Source organism: Bufo gargarizans, chromosome 4 (genome assembly GCF_014858855.1).
Source record: "Bufo gargarizans isolate SCDJY-AF-19 chromosome 4, ASM1485885v1, whole genome shotgun sequence".
Lineage (NCBI taxonomy): Eukaryota > Metazoa > Chordata > Amphibia > Anura > Bufonidae > Bufo > Bufo gargarizans.
This window is the reverse complement of record NC_058083.1, coordinates 404,922,090-404,945,614: the sequence shown is the minus strand read 5'-3', so window position 1 is coordinate 404,945,614 and position 23,525 is coordinate 404,922,090. Positions and strand designations below refer to the sequence as shown.

The window sequence follows — 23,525 nt, the reverse complement described above, 5'->3', positions numbered from 1 at the left end:
ACCTTCAACCCTTGTATCTTGCCTAACACTAAGTGCCAGGGGCTCAATATAAATATCAAACAATAAAGGGGAAAGTGGACAACCTTGACAAATTCCTAGTCAACCTAAAACTTTTGGTCAAAATGCCATTAAGATTTAATCTGATGATAGGGGATTTATACAGAAGCCTAACCATACTTAGAAACCTTGTGCCAAATCCCATCCTTCCCAGTACCTTCCATAGGAATTTCTACTCCACCCTATCGAATGCCTTAGAGGCATCCAGTAACAGAATGGAGCTGGAATCAACCCCCCAGGAGACTGTATGTTCGCAAATAATCGATCAAGGTTATGAGGAGTTCTTTTGTTAGGAATAAACCCATTCTAATCGGGATGAATAATTGAGGAAATATCTCTGGAGAGCCTTGAAGCCAGCATCCTTGATATAAGCTTAACATCCGTATTCAGAAGCAATATCTGTCTATATGACCCCATATCTAATGGATCTTTCCTCCTTTTCAATATTAATATAATTATGGCTTCTGTCATTGACTCGGGAAGACTACCATCCTTCACTGACTCAACAATTACCCTCAACAAACACGGAAGAATAACCTCACCATACTTGCGATAAAGCTCGTATGGAAAGCCATCCAATCCAGGGGAGGAATTTCCTGAACAAGCCTTTATTGCAGCCTCTAACTCCTGAAGTGAAAAGTCTGCTTCAGGGGATTCCCTCTGAGATTCGGTAAGAACCGGGAAAGTAATGCAGTCCAAATAGGTTTCCATTATTTCATCGGGAATATTATCACTAGTTTGGTATATTTCCGATCTTTTTTTTAAGAAAGCTCCTTTTATTTTTTCCTGCTCTTTGGTAATTACTCCATCAGATAAACGAATACTGACTATTTTTTTTTTTTTATCGTGATTAGATATCGGCAGAGCAATATTTAGATAGAATGGAACCTTCCATTCTAACCCTCCATTCCTACTTCCTGCAGGAAGGGTGGGGCAGAAGTTCTAGTCAGTCTAGTTTACCCCCAGCTAGGGAAAGGGTGTGCAGGGGCACGTCTCGGCTGGACGTGCCCACGCCATCCAGAGCACCATAAGCTCTTCTAGCCATGGAGGACAAAGCTTGAAGCCTCAGGAGCCAAGAGGAAAGTTCCCTGGCATAACCTAGAGTCAGACTACAAAGTGAAGTGCAGCATACAAAAGAAGCTGAGTAATACAGCCAGCCTGTTAGTACAGCAGTGTCAGAGAGAAACATATATAGCAGAGTGGAGTTTGCCTGCCAGTTTCATGCTAAAGCCTGCTGGAACCAAGACAAAGCCTGTAAACCGTTCTGGAGAACGTTTGTGTGAAGTAAAGCTGCCATTGAACTTCATCTCAAGGTCTGGACTCAAGTTATTCTTTTATCCCTCAATTATTCCCCCTATTTATTGCTTCAGAACCAAAGCCTGGGGTCCAACGGTATCCAGGTAGGAGCACCATGACACATATAAGAGACATTTTAGGCTGCAACATACCACTTAGCATTTCCTACACCTGGGACGCGCAATATATAGAGGGCCCTAGGGGGAAGAGCCAGTTGCATATGCTCCTCACCAATTAAAAGGATAGTTTTTTTTTAATTTGAACAAATCTTGCTATACAACCAAGATGTTTTATAACTTTCTAATATACTTTATGTTTCAATTCTTCACTATCTACAAATTGTGTTGACATGTAGAGGCTGCAAACCTGAATATATACCTACTTCTGCTGCCAGCTGATACGTGGATAGAATTGTATCCAATCTATAGAATTCTCTATGACCACGCTATCAATGAGGATTTGTGCACCTGTGGCAGCTGCTGATGCTTTTACGGTATGTTCACATGACGTCTTTTGCCACAGGAAGTTTGGCATGGATTCCTGTTTAAAGCCGCAACAGGGCCAAGAAAGTACATGTCCTTTCGTGGCTCAGTGTTCAGACAGACACTATTGGAAGCCGCAGCAGGTGTCAGCGAAATTTAAAGTGAGAAACTGCGGTGGTTTCTGCAGCCGAATATGAGGTGGATTTTGTAGAGGCAAAATCCATTTGTTTTTTTATTGCATGGAATAACAACTAGCAGCAATTTTGTAAAGATAATCTGATATTTGTCATATAATTTATAGGATCCAAATCATGTGCCAGTAACAAGAGTCCCCCAATGTGCCAGTAACAAGAGCCCCCCTAATGTGCCAGTAAGAAGAACCCCTCTAATGTGCCAGTAACAAGAGCCCCCCCCCAATGTGCCAGTAATAAGAACCCCCCAAATGTGCCAGTTACAGATCTCCCTGTCCCTTAAGTCTGGAGTCTCTAATAAGCACTTTTCTTTACCCGCCTACTCAAGAAACCACCCATCAGCAGCAAGACATGGAGCAGTACCTGAAAAGCAGTTGGTGGCATACTTGAACTGCACCATGCCACCCCACATCCAAGATCCTCTGGACTACTGGGCAGTTATACTTCATTTGTTGCCGAAACGGGCCAAGTTTGCACTGGACAAGCTTTCCTGCCCAGTCAGTAGTGTGGCATCAGAGTAGTGTGGCATCGGGTGTTTAGTACGGCGGAGTGCATAGTTACCCCAAGGAGAAATCACCTTTCTACCCAAAATGTGGAGAGACTGACCTATGTAAAAATGAATGAGGTGGATTAGCCATGATTTCCACACACCAGTGCCTGATGCATCAGTCTAGATCAGGGATGCTCAACCTGTGGACCTCCAGATGTTGTCTGGGAATGTTGGGAGTGGAAGTTTTACAACAGCTGAAGGGTTGCAGGTTGAGCATGCCTGGTCTAGATAATTCTAGGTGCCACACCTAAACCTTGTAAAAAGAGACCTGTTTCTTCTGGTCACTTGCTTCAGCCACTATTCTGATGCTGCCACTCGCCTGAAGCCACACACCTGCTGCCTCTGCTGCCATGTTCTCCTACTGCCACCCACCATCTTGTGCTGTTACTGCCACTGCTGTTGCCCACCACCCTCCCCACTCTGTGACTGGGTCACTGTGTTGACTCCTCATGCATTTGCCACCATTACCACTCTGTGACTGGGCCATTTTGTTCACTCCCCATGCAGTTGTCACCCTCCCCACTCTATGATGGGGCCACTATTGTCCCTGTTTGGCCTTGTTGACATCACCATATTTTACCCTTCTTCTAATCCCTCAGAAGGACGGAAAAATGAGAAACACAATGGATCCTGTCTTTGGCGCATCCGTAATGTCTGTACTGTATCACACTGTCCCTATTTTGCATCAGGACATGCTCATGATTTGGAAGCCAAAAGCAGGAGTGGGTGCAAAACACTGAAGACATGCAAACTTTTCCAATTATGTGTCATCCGTTTTGGGCCTTAGCAATACTGATGGATTACTGACCAAATGCTGACCATGTGAAAACGAATGCTCAAAATACAGGATCAGTTTTTTTCGGGTTGTTCTTATAACGGATCAGAAGAAGGGCAAAATAAACAGTGATGTCAACCCAAACTTAATGCTGAAACCCTCTTCACTCTCTCATGGGGGCACTACTTGTATGAGCATGTAACAGAACAGGTTCCATAAAAATGTCCTGTAACTGACCAAATAAGTGAAGTGATTCTAAGAGTGATGCCTGTCAACTGCCTGTCATACAGACGTAAAGTAGCTGTTTCACTACCACAGCGGATTACTAATGCATGTTTCTGCAACGCACAGTGTTCTACACCAATATACAGGCTCTCTGCAGTTGGGAAATAGCTGATTTTTAACGCAATTTATGACCAATAAATTCTGATTGAATCGAATATTTTTAGAAAATTAGGCAACCGTCCAGATCTAATTTGTAAAAAATGTGCTCATCTCTATTTGTAATATATCTTGTTAAAGAAAAATGCCTCTTTCTTTTCCTCTTTCCCCAAATATGTGCCCACACAGTACTGTTTTATTTCTGCTCACAAACTCTGCACTCACTGAAAAGCCATACTAACTATAAGGCAAGCACTATGTTGCATCCTTTAGTCTCACTGAGGATCATATTGCACAGAGCAGAGCTATAGAGGTACTATGTAAGGAAGTGAAATGACCCCCCTCAAGAAAGGTTCCAGGACATAATTTCAGTGAGTTTGTACTGTTATTCTGTACCCAAGTTGCATTATTTTATGATTTAATGTGTCCTGCAGACGAAACTTCATATTTGCCTGGCTCATTTCACCTACTCAGATCTCTTATGGAGGAAAGCCATTTACATCTTCCAGTGTGTACTTCTTATACCATGCAACATCAGGGCTCAGTCTTGTAAAATCATAGTTCAAATACCATAAACATTCTGCCACTACTATATTTGTGGGAAAGGGGAGACTAGCTGGTAATTGTTATGTTACATGAAGAAGCAGCTAACTGATCACTGTATTGAGGCTTTGAGAACAGCGATCTCACTGGGGACCCTCTGTTAGTCCATTAGAAACAGGCACAAAACTGTGGGCTTGAGTTTGGAAGAACATGTTCGCATTTACTGAAGCTGAAAAACTGAATGTCAGAGATGGACACTGCCAAGAAGAAACTGGTCGAGCTTGGCCAGACATACTGCACACCTATTTTTTCTGAATATTCACTTGAAACAAAAAGTACAGGTTAAAGGGCTTGTCTTCACTTACTTTATCTCTAGTTGCTCCTTTCTCAGATTTCACTGAGGGTCACATGACCTGTGATATCAGCATTTCTCCCTGCTCTGATGGTGTTTCCTGCACAAGCCTGAGAGAGCAGATATGTGCCTGTACACGAGACACTGTGCTGGCCACGCCCTCCTACACTGCCGGCTGCTGCTGATTGCTCTCTCCCTGGATTCTTGAGGAAAACCATCAACCACTTCAGCTGCACAGACTCAGTGCTGAATGTTTACTGAGTAGCTGCAGGCAGTGAGGAGACAAATGCTGGGCACAGGAACTGACAGAGGAGTTCTGCAGAGCATTGCACAAGAACAGGTAGGGGGGAGATCCTGTGTGTATCAGCAGTGTCATTGTACAGCTGGGACTTGTAGTCCTATAAATACAACATGCTGCTGAGTCTCCCAGCAGGCAGACATGTCACTCAGGGCAGCACTTGTATTCACTTCCTTTTCAGAGCAGGGGGAGGGGCAGAGATAGTTGTTATTGCAGGTAAACAAAGGGCCAGAAGAGAACTATGGAAATGAGGAAATATATACTTTGTGCCTAAAACTTGCTTAGCTTAGTTATATATTGCTGCCCATCAGATTTACAGTGCTATATATTTCTTTTTCATAACTCGGACAACCCCTTTAAACTTTATTTGCTAGACCCTATAGACCATTACTTATATATCCTATAGGTCTTTAAAAAAAAAAAAAATGCATATTAATAACCTTTACTGACTCTTGTAATAAGACAGACAACCTGCTTAAAGGGGTTCTCCGGGAATTAAGAAAATGAAAATACTTAAATATTACTTTATTTTAAATATATTCTCAAATACCTTTCATTATTTATAATGGCTTGTTTTGTCTGGGGAGCAATCATCATAGGAAGCAAAATGGACACTGTGCCATTAGTTCACACAAAACCTGTCCTAATCACACATGATTACAAGTTACTTTACAACACTGAGGTAAAGAGCTGCCTCATCCTTCTCTCTACTTGTCAGGGTTTATGATTAGAGATGAGCAAATTTCTCAAAAATTTGATTTGGTCGTTTTGCCGAATTTTCTGAAACAATTTGATTCAATCCGAATAAATTTGTGGCAAATCGCGATAAAAACAGCTATTTCCTGGCTGCAGAGAGCCTGTAAAGTGGTGTAGAACACTGTGCCTTGCAGCAACATGCAAAATACTATGAGTCAGTATGACACACAGATGACAGCCGTTGTGCTTAGAATCACTGCACATTTCACTTCTTTGGACAGTTACAGAGCCAAAAATGATCAAATAACTCAAGTGTGAACTCAACCTTACCGGCCGATGTTAGTGTCAGGTATAAAGAACCGTGCAGAGGCCCAAGATCCTACTATAGCGTGAAAGAGCGCACTTCTTTTACACCGTCGCCAGCTGATTCCACACATATGTCTACAGAACCTGTTCTATTAAACCCTTATACAAGTAGAGCCCCCTGTCAGAATGGAGAAGGTGTCAGCAGTAAGTTTGTGTTGGCGTCACTGATTATTTTGCCCTTCCTCTGATCCTTCAGAACAATACCCCCCCCCCCCCCCCCAAAATTAATCCTGTCTGTTGAGCATCCGCCTTCACTTCGTCAGTTTTTGGTCAGTGATCCATCACTATTGCTAATGCCAAAACAAAACAGGAGTGGATCCAAAACAGAGATGACACTTAAATTGAATATTTGCATGTCTTCTGCATGTCTCCTGCTTTTGGCTACCAAATCATAAGCCAATTCTGATGGGACCATACAGGCCTTGCAGCTGCTACACGGGATCCGTTGTGTGTTTTATTTTTTCTTCCTTCTGACAGATCAGAAGAAGAGTCAAATAAATGATGATGTCTACCAGGCAAAAAAGTGACCCAGTCATGAAGTGGGGAGGGTGGAAACAGCATGAGAAGTTTACAGAGTGGCAGCATCAGGAGACCAGAGAGTGGCAAGGTGACATGGTGTGGAGGTGGCAGCAGCATCAGGAGACCATAGAGTGTCTAGGTGACATAGTGTGGAGGTGGCAGCAGCAGCATGAGGAGGCCACAGAGTGGCACAATGACAGAGTGTGGAGGTGGCAGCAGCAGCATGAGGAGGCCACAGAGTGGCAAGGTGACATAGTGGGGAGGTAGCAGCATCATCAGGAGACCACAGAGTGGCCCAATGACATAGTGTGGAGGTGGCAGCAGCATCAGGAGACCACAGGGTGGCAAGGTGACATAGGGTGGAGGTGGAGGCAGCATCAGGAGACCACAGAGTAACCCGGTGACAGAGTGGGGAGTTGGGTGGCACTAACAGTACTAGCTGACGATGGTGGGTGTAAGAAGGAGCACTTGGCATCATATGTGTGGCGTCAGACGGGTGGCAGCATCAGAATAGTAGCTGAGGCAGGTAGCCAGAAGAAACCGGTCTCTTTTGTAAAGTGTCACGGAAGGTGTACAGGAAACAAGACAATGCAAAATGAATATATGACTCACTGGATCCAAAACTAAGGAACAAAAGGGAGACCCCTGCATCAGACCTGGCACTCTCACTGACTGCTCAGCCTATGCGAAAATCCCAATGCTGGATGATCGCATATCCACGTACCTCGACTATATACCACCTGAACACCCTACAATAGTGAGGGGATACGACCACCGGCTCCCTACACTAGACACGGAGGGAGTCAGGGTCACCTGGGATCCAGCAAGCAGAAAATCACAAATAAATGTACAGCACTTATCTTGTAGAAGGCTGGAAAATAGGATCAGCATGCACACACACTCCAGGAAGTTGTATAAGCCGCACACTAATGCATTATGGGGAGGAATTTAAAGGGATGCAATCAGTCCAACTACAAGACAGCTGAGAGAGGCTAACGAGATGAGGAACTGAAATTCAAAACAAAGAAAACTCAAGGAAGAGGTTCTGAAAGGCATCTGTCAGAGCTTCTCAGCTGTCTGGTTTTGACAGTACCCCTCCCTCTAGGAGTGGACTCCGGACACTCAGAGCCCACCTTCTCAGGATGGGACCTATGGAAAACCCTGATGAGACGAGTGGCCTTAATGTCCGTCACTGGGACCCACATCCTCTCCTCAGGACCATAACCCTCCCAATGAACGAGGTACTGGAGAGAACCGTGGACAAGACGAGAATCCACAATCCTAGAGACCTGAAATTCAAGATTCCCATCAACCATAATCGGAGGAGGAGGCAAAGGCGAGGGTACAATGGGTTGAACATAAGGTTTCAATAAGGACTTATGAAAAACATTATGGATCTTCCAAGTCTGAGGAAGATCAAGACGGTAGGCAACAGGATTGATGACAGACAGGATTTTGTAAGGCCCAATAAACTTAGGACCCAACTTCCAGGAGGGAACCTTCAATTTGATATTCTTGGTAGACAACCACACCAGATCACCAACATTCAGGTCCGGACCAGGCACACGTCTCTTATCTGCCACACGCTTATATCTCTCACTCATGCTCTTTAGATTATCCTGAATCTTTTGCCAAATAGAAGACAAAGATGAGGAGAATCTGTCCTCATCAGGTAAACCAGAAGACCCCTCTCCCGAGAAAGTCCCAAACTGCGGATGAAACCCATATGCACCAAAAAATGGTGACTTATCAGAGGACTCCTGACGACGGTTATTTAAAGCAAACTCAGCAAGGGACAAAAAAGAACACCAATCCTCCTGATTCTCCGCCACAAAACAGCGCAGATATGTCTCCAGATTCTGATTGACGCGCTCTGTCTGGCCATTCGACTGCGGGTGGAAAGCAGAAGAGAATGACAACCGAACCCCCAAGCGAGAACAGAAAGCCTTCCAGAATCTGGAAACAAACTGCGTGCCCCTATCAGAGACTATGTCTGAAGGAATACCATGCAATTTGACAATGTGATCAATAAATGCCTGCGCCAGCGTCTTAGCATTGGGCAAACCAGGAAAAGGGATGAAATGCACCATTTTGCTAAAATGGTCCACCACCACCAGAATCACAGTCTTCCCCGAGGAACGAGGCAGGTTCGTTACGAAGTCCATGGACAGATGTGTCCAAGGACGGGAAGGAATGGGTAAGGGAAGGAGAGGACCTGATGGCCGTGAATGAGGGACTTTGGCACGAGCGCAAGTCTCGCAGGCTTCCACAAAACCCTCAACCGACTTACGAAGCGCAGGCCACCAGAATCTCCGAGCGATGAGATCCACTGTGGCTCTTGCCCCCGGGTGCCCAGCAAGGACCGTATCGTGGTGTTCCTTAAAAATCTTGTGTCTTAAAGCGAGAGGCACAAACAACCTCCCAGGAGGACAAAGATCAGGAGCCTCTGACTGGGCTGCCTGCACCTCTGCCTCCAATTCAGGAAAAAGAGCAGAGACTACCACACCTTCAGCCAAAATGGGATCCGGGTCTTCAAAATTCCCACCTCCCGGAAAATAACGTGACAGGGCATCTGCCTTCACATTCTTAACCCCAGGGCGGAACGTGACAACAAAATTAAACCTTGAAAAGAACAAAGACCATCTGGCCTGTCTCGGGTTCAGACGCTTGGCTGACTCCAAGTAGGCCAGATTTTTATGGTCAGTAAACACGGTAATAGGGTGTCTGGCTCCCTCTAGCCAATGGCGCCATTCCTCAAAAGCCAACAATTCCCTATCTCCCACATCGTAATTTCTCTCTGCGGAGGAGAGTTTCTTCGAGAAAAAGGCACACGGTCGCCATTTAGCAGGAGAGGAACCCTGAGACAAGACCGCACCCACACCCACCTCAGAAGCATCAACCTCAACTATGAAGGGTAGAGAAATATCAGGTTGTACCAAGATGGGAGCGGAAGCAAAACTCTCCTTGATATTAGAAAAAATGCCTTACGCGCCTCTACCGAACAGGAAGAAAAATCTACCCCCTTTCTGGTCATATCAGTGAGTGGTTTAACAATAGAGGAATAATTCAAAATAAACTTCCTGTAATAATTGGCAAAGCCCAAAAAACGCATCAGCGCCTTCTGATTCTCAGGAAGCTCCCACTCAAGCACAGCGCGGACCTTCTCGGGGTCCATGCGAAAACCAGAAGCGGAGAGAAGAAACCCCAGAAATTGAATTTCTGGAACCGCAAACACACATTTTTCCAGTTTTGCGTATAATTTATTCTCCCGCAGGATGAGCAAGACCTGACGTAAGTGTTCCTTATGAGTTTTGAAATCAGGAGAAAAAATTTAAATGTCATCCAAATACACTAATACAAATTTTCCCATTAAATGATAAAAAAATGCTGTTCACGAAATGCTGAAAAACGGCTGGGGCATTCATCAAACCAAAAGGCATAACCAAATTCTCAAAATGGCCCTCAGGGGTATTGAAGCCGTCTTCCATTTGTCTCTTTCTCTGACCCTGACCAGATTGTATGCCCCTCTTAGATCTAATTTGGAAAATACTTTAGCCCCAACAATCTGGTTAAACAGGTCCGGGATCAGAGGAAGCGGATAAGGGTCACGAATAGTGATACTGTTCAGCTCCCTGAAATCCAGACAAGGTCTTAAAGAACCATCTTTTTTCTTAACAAAAAAAAAAAACGTGGCAACAGGTGACTTCGAGGGTTGTATGTGTCCTTTTCTCAGACTCTCCAAGATATAAGCACGCATAGCGACCCTTTCAGGTTGGGAAAGATTGTATAAACGAGATTTAGGGAGCTTGGCGCCTGGGATGAGATTAATAGGTGAATCGTACTCCCTATGCGGGGGCAAATCCTGAACTCCACTCTCAGAGAAGACATCCGAAAATTCAGAGAGAAAAGGTGGTACAGTCTTAGTAGAAACCTCTGAAACAGATGTTGTGAGGCAATTCGCTCTGCAAAAGTCACTCCAACCATTTATTTGCCTCGCTTGCCAATCAATGGTGGGGTTATGTTTAGTGAGCCAGGGTAGCCCCAACACAAGAGGAGTAGGTAATCCGCTAAGAAAGAAACATGACACATCCTCAACATGAGCATCACTCACAATTAAACGAATATTGTGAACTATGCCCTTTAATGATTTCTGAGAAAGTGGAGCGGAATCAATAGCAAAAACAGGAATATCCTTTCCCAAAGTGCACACCTGGAAACCATGAGTTATTGCAAAATGATTATCAATGAGATTGACAGCTGCCCCACTATCTACAAAAATCTCACAAAAAAACGTTCTTGCTCTCTAGCGCCACCCTGGCAGGCAGGACAAAACGGGAACTACAAGCAAACGGAAAACCTTCAATTTCCGCCTCAACCCTGCCAATAATAACAGATGGAACATTTTTAAAAGATTTTTTCCTTTTTGTTTCTTTATTACTCCCTGAAAACTGCCTGAATCTCCTAGAGGGACAAACATTTGCCAAATGATTTATACCTCCACAACAAAAACAAACCTTCCCATGCGGGCTGAATCTTCTATTGTCAGAGGCAATCAACCCCAGCTGCATGGGCTCCTGCTCAGAAGGGGCTGACAGCGACTGAGACCCCTGCGCATAGAATGAGACCGCTGCACTGTCCTGGGACTGAGTATGACAGGAAGGAGAGATCTCTCCTCTCTCTCTAAGACGCCTGTCAATACGAACGGCCTGAGACATAGCACAGTCCAAGGAGATAGGCCTCTCATGAAAGGCAAATGCATCTTTCAATCCCTCTGAAAGACCATGGCAAAATTGACTTCGGAGTGCAGCATCATTCCAACCAGTATCAGCTGCCCATCTCCGAAATTCTGAGCAGTATATCTCTGCGGATTGTTTACCCTGGCATAACAGACGTAGTCTAGACTCAGCCAAAGCAACACGATCCGGATCATCATATATCTGACCCAGGGCTAAAAAGAAATCATCCACTGAACGGAGGGGCCGTGCGAAAAGGCCCACGACTGAGCGTTATCCCTGAGCAGCGATATAATGATCCCCACCCTCCGTTCCTCATCACCAGAGGAATGGGGAAGAAGGCGAAAATGGAGTATGCAAGCCTCTCTGAAACGCAAAAAATTCTCACTACCCCGGAGAACGTATCCGGGAGCGAGATCTTAGGCTCAGAACAAACTCCACGAACGCAAGCTGAACCGGTCACTAGAAACCGAGAAAGAGTCTTACGGAGATCAGCTACCTCCAATGAAAGACCCTGGAAGCGTTCAGTCAAAAGTGAAACCGGATCCATGCTTGAGACGGTTTTGGCGGCTTATAATGCCACGGAAGGTGTACAGGAAACAAGACAAGGCAAAATGAATATATGACTCACTGGATCCAAAACTAAGGAACAAAAGGGAGACCCCTGCATAAGACCTGGCACTCTCCCTGACTGCTCAGCCTATGCGAAAATCCCAATGGTGGATGATCGCATATCCACGTATCTCGACTATATACCACCTGAACACCCTACAATAGTGAGTGGACACGACCACCGGCTCCCTACACTAGACACGGAGGGAGTCAGGGTCACCTGGGATCCACAAATAAATGTACAGCACTTACTTGTAGAAGGCTGGAAAATAGGATCAGCATGCACACACACTCCAGGAAGTTGTATAAGCCACACACTAATGCATTATGGGGAGGAATTTAAAGGGATGCAATCAGTCCAACTACATGACAGCTGAGAGAGGCTAACGAGATGAGGAACTGAAATTCAAAACAAAGAAAACTCAAGGAGGAGGTTCTGAAAGGCTTCTGTCAGAGCTTCCCAGCTGTCTGGTTGTGACATAAAGGTTTCGGTGCGGCAGCATGGATGATCTAATCTGATGCATCAGGAATTGGTGGGTGGAAATGCTGGCTGATCCACGCCTGATTCATCTTGACAAAGGTCAGTTTCTCCGCATTTTGGGTGGACAGGCAAGTTCTCCTGCGGGTAACTATGGCTCCTGCCGCACTAAAAATCCGCTCTGATGCCACACTACTGGCCAGGCAGGACAGCTTTTCCAAGGCAAACTCGGCCAGTTGCGGCCACAAATCTAGTTTGACTGCCCAGTAGTCCAGCGGATCTTCAAGGATGGCTGGCAGGGTGCACTCTAAGTATGCCACCACCTGCTGGTTCAGGGTCTTCTCTATGTCTAGCTGCTGGTGAGTAATTTCTTCACTATGCGGGTAAAGAAAGCTGCTCATCAGCGACTTTAGACTCAGGCTGCTGATGCTGGAGCTGGTACTGCTCCTGCCACTCCTCCCCCCCAGCAGCCATGGCAGTGGAATGTGAACAAAGAGGGCCCCCCCCGTCAGACCTGCGAGAGGATTGACGATGGTGCAGATAGGCAGCAGCCAACTGACTACATAGGATAACTCTATAGTAGTTCAGTTTGTCCTCTCTCTCAGCAGGTGTAATAAAGGCCCCCATTTTGGACCAGTAGCGAGGGTCTTACATGGTGGAAAGCCAGTAGTCATCCCCCTGCCGAATGGTGACAATTCGGCTATCACTACGCAAGCAAGTGAGCATGCATCGGGCCATTTGTGCAAGTGACTCGGAGGGACTCCCTGCCTCTATCTCCACTGCATACTGCCACGGTGTGTCTGGGTCATCTGCCTCATCTTCCTCATCTCCCTCTTGCTCCTTTGGCTGCTCCTGCTCCCCCTCTCCTGTCACTTATGTAGAAAAACTACCGATTTTGCTACACATTGCTTGTGTTTCAATGTCCTCCTCCTCCTCCAGTTCAGCCCCCACAGGGCTCATGTGACTGTGAGATATAGGCGCCAAGTCTCCAGTCGCCTGACCAGCCAGATTTACCAGCATCTTTTCCAGGATATGAGTCAGTGGAATGACGTTGTTCATCCCGTATTCCTGGCAACTGACAAATAAAGTGGCCTCCTCAAAGGGCACGAGCAAACGGCAGGTATCCTGCATGAGCTGTCACTGGCTAACACTGAAGTTACATAGGGGAGTACCTCTGCCGCCTGTATTAACCAAAAAAATCGTTTATGGCCTTTCTCTGTTCGTACAGTCGGTCCAACATATGGAGGGTGGAATTCCATTGAGTGTAAATGTTGCATATCAGCCTATGTTGGGGGACGCCTATGTTCTGCTGCTATAGCTCAAGGAGGAAGTGCTTGGCGGTGTACGAGTGGCTGAAGTGCATGCAAAGTTTCCTGGCCATTTTTAGGATGTCTTGCAGATGGGTGGAAGACTTCAGGAAATGCTTGACAACTAGATTGAACACGTGCGCCATGCAGGGCTCATGGCTCAGCCCTCCGTGATGCAGTGCTGACACCATGTTCTTCCCGTTGTCAGTCACCATGGTTCCGATTTTGAGTTGTCACAGAGAAAGCCAGGATTCGATTTCTTGATAAAGGACACGGAGCAGTTCCCCCCTGTGTGACTCCGTTCGCCCAGGCAAACTAGGTGCAGAACAGCATGACACCATGTGCCCTGCAGTGAACTGTGAATTGTCCCTGCAGTGGAGGCTGAGGACAAGGTGGAGGAAGAGGAGGCTGAGGCGGAATTTGTCACAGGATCAATAGTGTGAGAACGTGGAGGCGGAAGCGGCATCACCTGGCCAAGTTGCTGGTTTGGCTGGGCAGTAACCACATTTACTCAATTGTCCGTATAGGACATATATTGTCCTTGACCGTAGTTACAGCTCCACACGTCAGCACTGCCGTGCACTTTGGCAGACACGATAGGCTTAAGAACTGGCCCACCTTCTGTTCTACATATGTGTGCAGGGCTGGTACTGCCTTCTTGGCAAAGAAATTATGGCTTGGGACTCTCCACCTTGGCTCGGCACAAACTTTCAGTTCTTTGAAAGGTGCAGAGTCCACCACTTGGAAAGGGAGGGACTGCAGTACCAGCAACTTGGCCAGGAGCACGTTCAGCTTCTGCGCCACGATGAGAGCATTCATACTGTTGTCTCTTGGCAATCGCTTTGCTGATTGATTGCTGACGGTAAGACTGACTAGGAGGAGGAGCATCAGGACCAGCAGATGATGGGAAGGACAGACAGCTTCCTTCAGCTGAGGTGGTGGAGCCTTGACTGCCTGAAATCGGGTGCTTGCCACTGGGTGATGCAGTGCTGTATACAGTCATGTGAAAAAATTAGGACACCCTTTGAAAGCATGTGGTTTTTTGTAACATTTTTAATAAAAGGTTATTTCATCTCCGTTTCAACAATACAGAGAGATTAAAGTAATCCAACTAAACAAAGAAAACTGAAGAAAAGTCTTTTCAAGATCTTCTGTAAATGTCATTCTACAAAAATGCCTATTCTAACTGAGGAAAAAGATAGGACACCCTCACATGTATTCCCTCTTAAATTGGCTCAGATCTCACACAGGTATATCACACCAGGTGCACATAATTAGTAGATCGTTACTCTGCATGTTGAATGAGGCTTGCCCTATTTAAACCTCAGACATTTAGTTTGGTGTGCTCCTGACTGTTGAAGTGAGAGTGAGCACCATGGTGAGAGCAAAAGAGCTGTCAGAGGACTTCAGAAAAAAGATTGTAGCAGCCTATGAGTCTGGGAAGGGATTTAAAAAGATCTCAAAAGATTTTGAAATCAGCCATTCCACTGTCTGGAAGATAGTCTACAAGTGGAGGGCTTTCAAAACAACTGCCAACATGCCCAGGACTGGTCGCCCCAGCAAGTTCACCCCAAGAGCAGACCGCAAGATGCTAAAAGAGGTCTCCAAAAACCCTAAAGTGTCATCTCGAGAACTACAGCAGGCTCTGGCTACTGTTGATGTAGAAGTACATGCCTCTACAATCAGAAAGAGACTGTACAAGTTTAACTTGCATGGGAGGTGTGCAAGGAGGAAACCTTTGCTTTCCAAGAGAAACATCGAGGCCAGACTGACATTTGCCAGAGATAAAGTTGACAAAGACCAGGACTTCTGGAATAATGTTCTTTGGACAGATGAGTCCAAAATTGAATTATTTGGACACAACAGCAGAGGACATGTTTGGCGTAAACCAAACACAGCATTCCAAGAAAAGAACCTCATACCAACTGTGAAGCATGGAGGTGGAAGTGTCATGGTTTGGGGCTGCTTTGCTGCAGCAGGACCTGGTCAGCTCACCATCATAGAATCCACGATGAATTCTACTGTGTATCAGAAGGTGCTTGAAGAACATGTGAGACCATCAGTTAGAAAATTAAAGCTGAAGCGGAACTGGACCATGCAACATGACAATGACCCAAAACATACTAGTAAATCAACCAAAGATTGGCTGAAAAAGAAGAAATGGAGAGTCCTGGAATGGCCAAGTCAAAGTCCAGATTTGAATCCCATTGAGATGCTGTGGGGTGACTTGAAAAGGGCTGTACGTGCAAGAAACCCCTCAAACATCTCACAGCTGAAAAAGTTCTGCATTGAGGAGTGGGGTAAAATTTCCTCAGACCGATGTCGAAGACTGGTAGATGGCTACAAGAACCGTCTCACTGCAGTTATTTCAGCCAAAGGAGGTAACACTCGCTATTAGGGGCAAGGGTGTCCTATCTTTTTCCTCAGTTAGAATAGGCATTTTTGTAGAATGACATTTACAGAAGATCTTGAAAAGACTTTTCTTCAGTTTTCTTTGTTTAGTCGGATTACTTTAATCTCTCTGTATTGTTGAAACGGAGATGAAATAACCTTTTATTAAAAATGTTACAAAAAACCACATGCTTTCAAAGGGTGTCCTAATTTTTTCACATGACTGTATGTTGATGCAGGGCTGTGGTGCCAACATTGGCACCATGGCCACGCTTTACCTTCTGCCCACGGATTCTACAAATGGCCATGTTCACCTCCCCCGGCGGTTTTACAAAAAACTGCCACACCGCCAAGTAGGTGATTTTACCCCCAACACTCTGCACTCACTGACTCCTACCGCCACTGCCTCTGTGAGCATCTGCACCACTACTTTCTGGGCCAGTAGGCTCCTGTGAAGCGGGTGGTCTACCCCGGGCAGGTTTGGCTCCAGACCTCCCACTGCTGCCACCCTGCGGACTACTGGCCACGCTACCGACTTGCTGGCTCCGCCACTGCCTCACGAGCAAGCTGCCACCCTCTTCTCCCGATGATGATGGTTGGTTGTTGAGAGGAGAACAGAGTAGAAGGTGGAAATTAATGGAGGAGCAGAACAGGCCTAGTCCACAATGTAGCTGCTATTTTAGCCCCTTGGCTCTGACCAGGCTGAGGGAGTATAGAGAACAGTATTACAGCAGCACAGCACAGACCAGTGAGTCTACGTCTGGATATAGAGAAAGTCTAGTGGAGGTTAGAGCTAAATTAGCCAATGGACTTTACAAGCACTAGTGACCAGGAGGAACCTAAAAGTACCTAGACATAGCCGGATGATTAATGCGCAAAATTATCCTTTACCACATGCCTCTATGGACGTAATTCTTCAGTGAGCATCCTTTCCAAAGAATGGAGCAGAAGACTGATCCCTGCTATTAGGGAGCCATCCTGTGGATTGCTGCTGACCAGTAATATTTATTATATTCAATACCTGAGTGCTAGAGAATGGACTTAGAGCAGACTTATATAAGAAAAAGCCCTATTCTTGCCAGTTAAAGTAAAAGTTTTAGGAAAACTCCTTAACTGATAACTGTCCAGCCTGTTACAAGGATTACAGCTAAGCTAATATCTGAGTGTCACAGTGTAGGGGGAGGAGAGGAACACCAGAATGACAATAGAAGAAAAATTACCAGGAACTAGGCCTCAAGGCTAGGGAAAGGAAAATGGTGACCACCTAAGGAAACCCTAAACCTAGCCCTGATTCCTGTCAGTATGAATAGACCCTGAAGGTGGGAATATTCATACACCTTAAACTTAGGCACTAGTAACCCTGGAAATCCTTAGTGACAGGATCTGAGACTACTGGTTCCTTCCCTAGATGAACGAACCAGCATCTCCCTGAGGCCTAGTCAACAACGAGCAAATGGGAGCAACAAAATATCAAAAGTACACTTATCTTCAATAGAAGATGGATGAGCAGGAACTCTGAAGACCACAAACCAGCTCTTCCAACTCCAGGCAGAGAATATCAACCACATGGTATGAAGAGTGAGTCCAGACTAAATACAGGGGCAGTAATGACCACAAGCTACACCTGAGACAAGAGGTGTGCTCATTACCAACAACAACACTGCAAGTGAAAACAGATAGGCTGTCAGATGACCTAACGTGCAGCCAGTCTCTCAGATCTTCTAAACTTTGTCACTGGAGGGACCGTGACACTGAGTCATATCTTTATGCCGTATAAATGAACTGTACTGACTACCTGGAGACAAGTGATTTAAGTAAAAGTTCAACTGTTTTACTATAACCGACTTCTCATCTTTTCCACCACCAACCTTTGTACTTAACGGTGCTGGCATCACGAACAACCAGGGTCCCAGCCTCGAAAGCACCCTAAACACCTATACCATCAAGGGCACCTCAACTACCATCTGGCTGGTGATCCCTGTACTAGAGGATTTAGTGCTATCTTCAGCATCACTGCATGCCGGCCCAAGGTGCTACAAAAATCGTGAGTACGACTACTACCCCCATCAGCCCACCATGCGCTCACAGATTGCCCCTGCTGTATGGTTCGCTGCAGCAACACCATCTCCCACGCCACTCTCCTCATCACTACTTGCCTGCCTACTGGCGGAAGCGGCGGGTGTCTCCTCCAGACCTTGGCTGGGCAGTAGCTGCTGAGTGTCCTCTAGTAGCTTGTCCTCGCTGTATAGTGAAGATGAGCCCACAACATATAGTACTTCTCTGACTGAGGGAACAGAAAAGGACAGAGGCAAGTTGAGGACAGGTGAGGACACAGGGCCTGCTCCCAGGCCATGCCAACTAAGGGTTGTGTCTGACGAACCCACCGTCTGTTGGCTGGTGGTGTCTGATATCACTTGCAACGAAGATCGAGACAACCATTCAAGAACCGCTGGGTTGCTAGTCAAGACACAACCACTAGCTGACACTGGGAGCTAAGGCCTCTCGAAGTGACCCCTGCTGCCACACCTTCTTACTCTGCTGAGACCTGTGCCTGCGCCAGAAACAATTAGGCCTGTGCCCCTGTGCAGAACCTGGCACTTCTCTGTCTGACATACTGTTAGATCAAATAAGTAAATAAAAAGGAAATTAATACACGCCAAAAAGGGCTTTCATTTTCTCACTTCACCACACAACAGCTAATAAGCCTTTTTTATTTTTCTCCACTAATACACGCCAAAAAAAAGGCTTTCGAACATATAACTGTGGCCGTGAATGGCAAATAATATTTTTTTTTGCCACTAATATGTAACTCTTTTTCCCCGCTACCACATGTTAAGTGTATGTGTATTGTCAGTCTGTATAATTTATTTTCATTATCTGCATTTTCTAGGCCTGTTTTATATATTTGCTGTAGTTTTCTATGTACACCAGCAGGTGGCAGCAATGTGTGACAAGGAACCTAGTGTCAGTTTAGTATTTCTAAACTGAAATAGTACATTCCAGTTTATCTCCCCCCATTATGAGCAGAAGTGGGCTGGTCCCATGTCCTGTCTCATGGGGAGGAAAAGGAAGTTCAGTGAGTGTACCAGCCACCCCAGCTAGGGGAAGGTTGTGTTAGTAGGAGCTCCCAGTTCTAGGGATCCCAAACCAGGACCCTGTCTCGGTTGAGAGCAGAGAACATTCCCAGCCTGAGTCATCAGCCTCAGCTGGTTGACAAGCAAGCAGCCACCTTCAGCCTCCAGGAAGAGCATTCTCTGTGAGCATAGCTGTGAGTACATATGCAGAGACCAGGAGAATCCAAATTCCTCCTCAGCTAGTCAGGCCCACATCAAGCAGAAGATAGAGCAGAAGATAGATACCTGCCATATTCTCCAGGCATATGATAAGAAGCAGAAGAGATATTGATCCCTGCCGCATATTGCCAATACCTGCTGGGACCTAAAGGACTAATGCTGTATCTCATGTGGACTCATGCTACATCCAGTAAAGACAAGTTGGATTATATTACTAGTCTGGATCTCATTTATTCCTCAATTACTCCTACTAGCAACACTCAATTTATTGCACGTGAGCCAGGATCCAGGAGTCCAGCCGTACCAAGGTAGGAGACACCGTTGACACTAGCACTACTGCTACACAGAGACATTATCCCCCTTTGGCATTCCTCACCTGGTATGTGAGTTGCAACACCTTAAAGGGCCCTGAGACTATAACCTGCGCACACTGCAATTGGCGTCACAAACAAAAACTATTAACTATTATCTACACCTGACCCAGTCAGTGCATCATAGTGCTCCAGTGTGCATTAGTCCCAATCCGGCTTAAGCCCCAAAAAGGGCTGTAATTTTCTCACTTAACCACACAACGGCTATCAGGCCCTTTCCCCTACTAATACACACCAAAAAAAGACTTTAGAAGATATATATAACTGCACCGCACAAGGGCTAATAAGACCCCAATAACAAGAACGGTTTGCTGGAATTACAGAGGTATTGCAAACCTGAAATGAGCAGCAGTATAATGGCAATTTGGAGCCACAGTCAGTACAGCAAGGTGTAATAGGATTGTTCCTATTACCCAGGCTGTAAACACCCCTATTGAACCCTGTTCTGCTTCAATACTGGGGAATAATTCCTCCCTATTTTTTCCCTACACTTCTAATGCTCTTTCCCTGAATTTCTATTGAGCAAAATATACGTTGTCACGTCTTTCCTAGCACTGTCCCAGCGCCTGCTGATTTCTCTCTCAGTACACTGAAAAATGGCTGAATCCAAGATGGCTGAGGCTATTTATAGGGCTGTGACATCACAGGGCTGGATGGCTGCTGATTGGCTGCATACATGGCATTGTGGGTGATCCCTCGTTCCCAGAGTTCCTTGCTCCATGTCCTAACATGTGCAGCAGCCATTTTAGGAAAAAATTGGATTTGTTACCACGAAGCGTGAGGAAATTTGGATTTGGTGTGAATCGAATAATTCCTATAATTCGGATCGAATTCCACTTTGTCAGTTTTGATTTGCTCTTGCCTAATTATGATCCTGAATATAGATGATAATAACTTTAGCTAAATCTCTGGGGAATTTAGTTCATTAGGAGACATGAAGTACAGAGAGGACAGACAGGACAGGCTGTGGTAATGTGTTGCCATGGTAATGGAGACTGTAAACAAGTGCTACTGCTCATTAGCCCCACCCGACCCTCCTCTCATGTCTCCTCGTCATCTCCTTTCCCACAGAGATTCCTGACAAACAGAGCAGAGAGGAGGATGAGGCAGCACTAGAGCTCATTGTGGTAAAGTAACTAGTCCTCCTGTGTGATTAGGACAGGTTTTGTGTGTACTGATAGGGCGGCGGCCATTTTATTTCTCCTAATGATTGCTCCCTAGACAAATCAAGCCATTTTAAGTAATGAAAGGTATTTGTGAATATATTTATTTTTAATTTCCGGAGAACCCCTTTAATTCTTTAGCCTTGTTTGAACTGTACCACATTAATCAAAAGAAACTATTTATTTTTCAGAAGCTAAAAGTTGAACCTTCACCCAGATTCCTAGGGTCACACTTGAAGTATGACAACATACCACAATCATTTTTTGATAAGAAAGTAAAGGTGAGTTTAGTCTCTGATCTTGTATAATTAATTATATGTGTATATTTCTTTCAGTAACATATTGGACATGTTTGTGAGAAACTCTCTGTCCGTTGCAAAAAATGGGGTAATCATTTAGCTTAACATGTTAAAAGGCAATGCAGTTCAGAAAAATCATGGTAATAAAAGCACACTGCAGTGCCGCATACAGGAGTCTGAACAATCATACACAAAATGACGTGCAGCACCATACTCCATATTGTAAGGGATCGCTGTCTTTCAGGGGTTGGCAATGACAGACTTTTCAACAAACAGGGTGTTTTTGCAGTGACTGCATTGGGAGCCCATGGGTTAAACTATTCATGTCTTCCTGCTGGGAGGCATTGTGGTTTGGCCCGCAGGGGTGTTTTTGTCCACAGTCACTGCTGCTGCCTTATAGGGGTTGCTGGTCACTCCCCTCCTCCCTCTTTTGGTGGACAGCCAAGATGGTTGCTCCTGCCCCTCCCCTAGAGTAAATAAAAAAGGGAGGTGTGAGGAATGTGGAATTATGATCTAATTCCAGCCATTTACTGTCAGATAGCCGAGGGAGTGAACTCCACAGGGGTCCTGGCTTTAAGCAGGCCACATGTGTACAAATTTACACCTCACTAGGTCAGCATGGAGGCCAACTCATCCTACAGGGGAAAAAAAAAACTGTAGGGGGTCTCAGCTATTACCCAGATCAATCAAAATCCATTTTGAATTGCCTTGTCCATCACAGGCATAAATCAGTTATATATCTGCGACCCTGGGGCCAAGACGGACATGCCCCTGGTCGTAGTTTGGGGGTCAGGTGCCGGGAAGGGGTGATACAGAGATCACCCTGCAGGAACCTAATAACAGCTCCATGTTTGGTCTCCGCCTGTAGCCGGAACCCAGGCGGACCCGTTGGTCCAAGAACCATCTCCCCATGCCCTTTTGGTTTGGAGATATGGGCCCTAAGGTGTTTTGTGGATCTTTGGCCACCAGGACCAGGAAGCAGGAATGGAGTTCTCCCAGAGGCAGGGAGGGGAGTGGCCGACTACAGGTGAAAAGGCCCATGCAGGCCAGAAGCCAGGGTCTTTCTCCAGGGTCACATTGAGTACTGTGTTTGGAGGGACCGTGGACAAACTGCTGACATCACTGCCCCATGTGGCAAAAAGATGGAGCCGGCACTCAAAACACTTGTATTCACGTGGAGAAAAGTATTACAGTTTATTATTATTATTAATAAATACACATATGTCTGCCTAGATCAAACAATCACAATAAAATATATGTTAAAATCTTAAATAAAAAATTAAATAAAAAATTCTATGCAGGAATATCAAATATCAAATTCGCTTGATCGGGCTGTCTGCATCCGTATCTCCCCTGTGGGGGTGATTGATTAGATCGCAGCTAGCTCAGTCAGAGCGATTTCCCCAGCCTCACTTAGAGCAATGTCAGCGACAAAAACGGTAGCGTTGTTACAGAGTGTCTCTGTGTGTTATAGTGTCCAAGCCGATAGTTGCTGGAATGATGCATTAGAGGGTATACATCTCCAATGTAGCATTCAGAGTGTCCATCCAGTCTATAATGTCCTTGTTATGCCAGGTGCGTCCTGTACAGTCTCAGCCGTAATATGGGCTGTTATCCCTCTGAAAAGGGGGAGGTTTTGTGTCTTTATGAAATGTCGATCTGTTTAGATACTTATTGCTACTCACTGTGTGCCTCGATACGATGTCTCGTCCGGTGTGTATAATGCGGGAATGTCTTACTGTGGCGTCCCACAGATCAGCTGTTCTCCGCTCTGGTAATGTCAGTTCCGGTTTAGTCGAGATTTCGTCTTGCGTAGGCTTGATACACACGTGAGTAGAGTGATGCTTCTTCCGATAGCGCTTTTTTTTTTTGTTTGTTTATGTTTTTAGAAGTTCTCAATCGGATTTTCTTGTATTAGTACATGGCCATGTATTGTAGAAATTCTATATCACACAGGTAATCGTCCAGACGCGTTTCGAGACCTCCTAGTCTCTTCCTCAGTGGGTGACCTGTGTGTTCTGTGATCTTGACTTTATACCTTCCTCATTATCCTTTTAGTTGATTTCACCTGATTTGTGGGGCTTGGCACTTGTGACACACTCCTCTGATTATGCAAATTCTCTGTGCAGTTTCTCATGTGGAAAACCACCAAGTGATTTTCCAAGCGGTTTTTGTATATATAGAGTCTTAGTTCTATGACCTTTCATGTTGTAATATCTTTTTTGTTGTAATATCTTTTTGGTCCGCATATCGTTTCTCTGTCGATAGCTATACAGATATGTCCAGGAAAAGCAGTTTTCATATGATATTGCAACGGTCTCTATATATAATAATTGCTATATCAAATTGTTACAATATATAATAATATAATA

At 45.3% G+C, this 23,525-nt stretch overlaps 1 protein-coding gene across 1 annotated transcript in view; it reads left to right on the top strand.

Moving 5' to 3' along the window:
* LOC122935461 (sulfotransferase 6B1-like) overlaps window positions 1–23,525 on the top strand; it is a 65,984-nt gene that overhangs the window by 13,115 nt on the left and 29,344 nt on the right. The window contains exon 2 of the mRNA XM_044291227.1: window positions 20,996–21,135. Within this exon, the coding sequence (XP_044147162.1) occupies window positions 20,996–21,135 (140 nt within the window). The remainder of the gene's footprint in view (window positions 1–20,995; window positions 21,136–23,525) is intronic.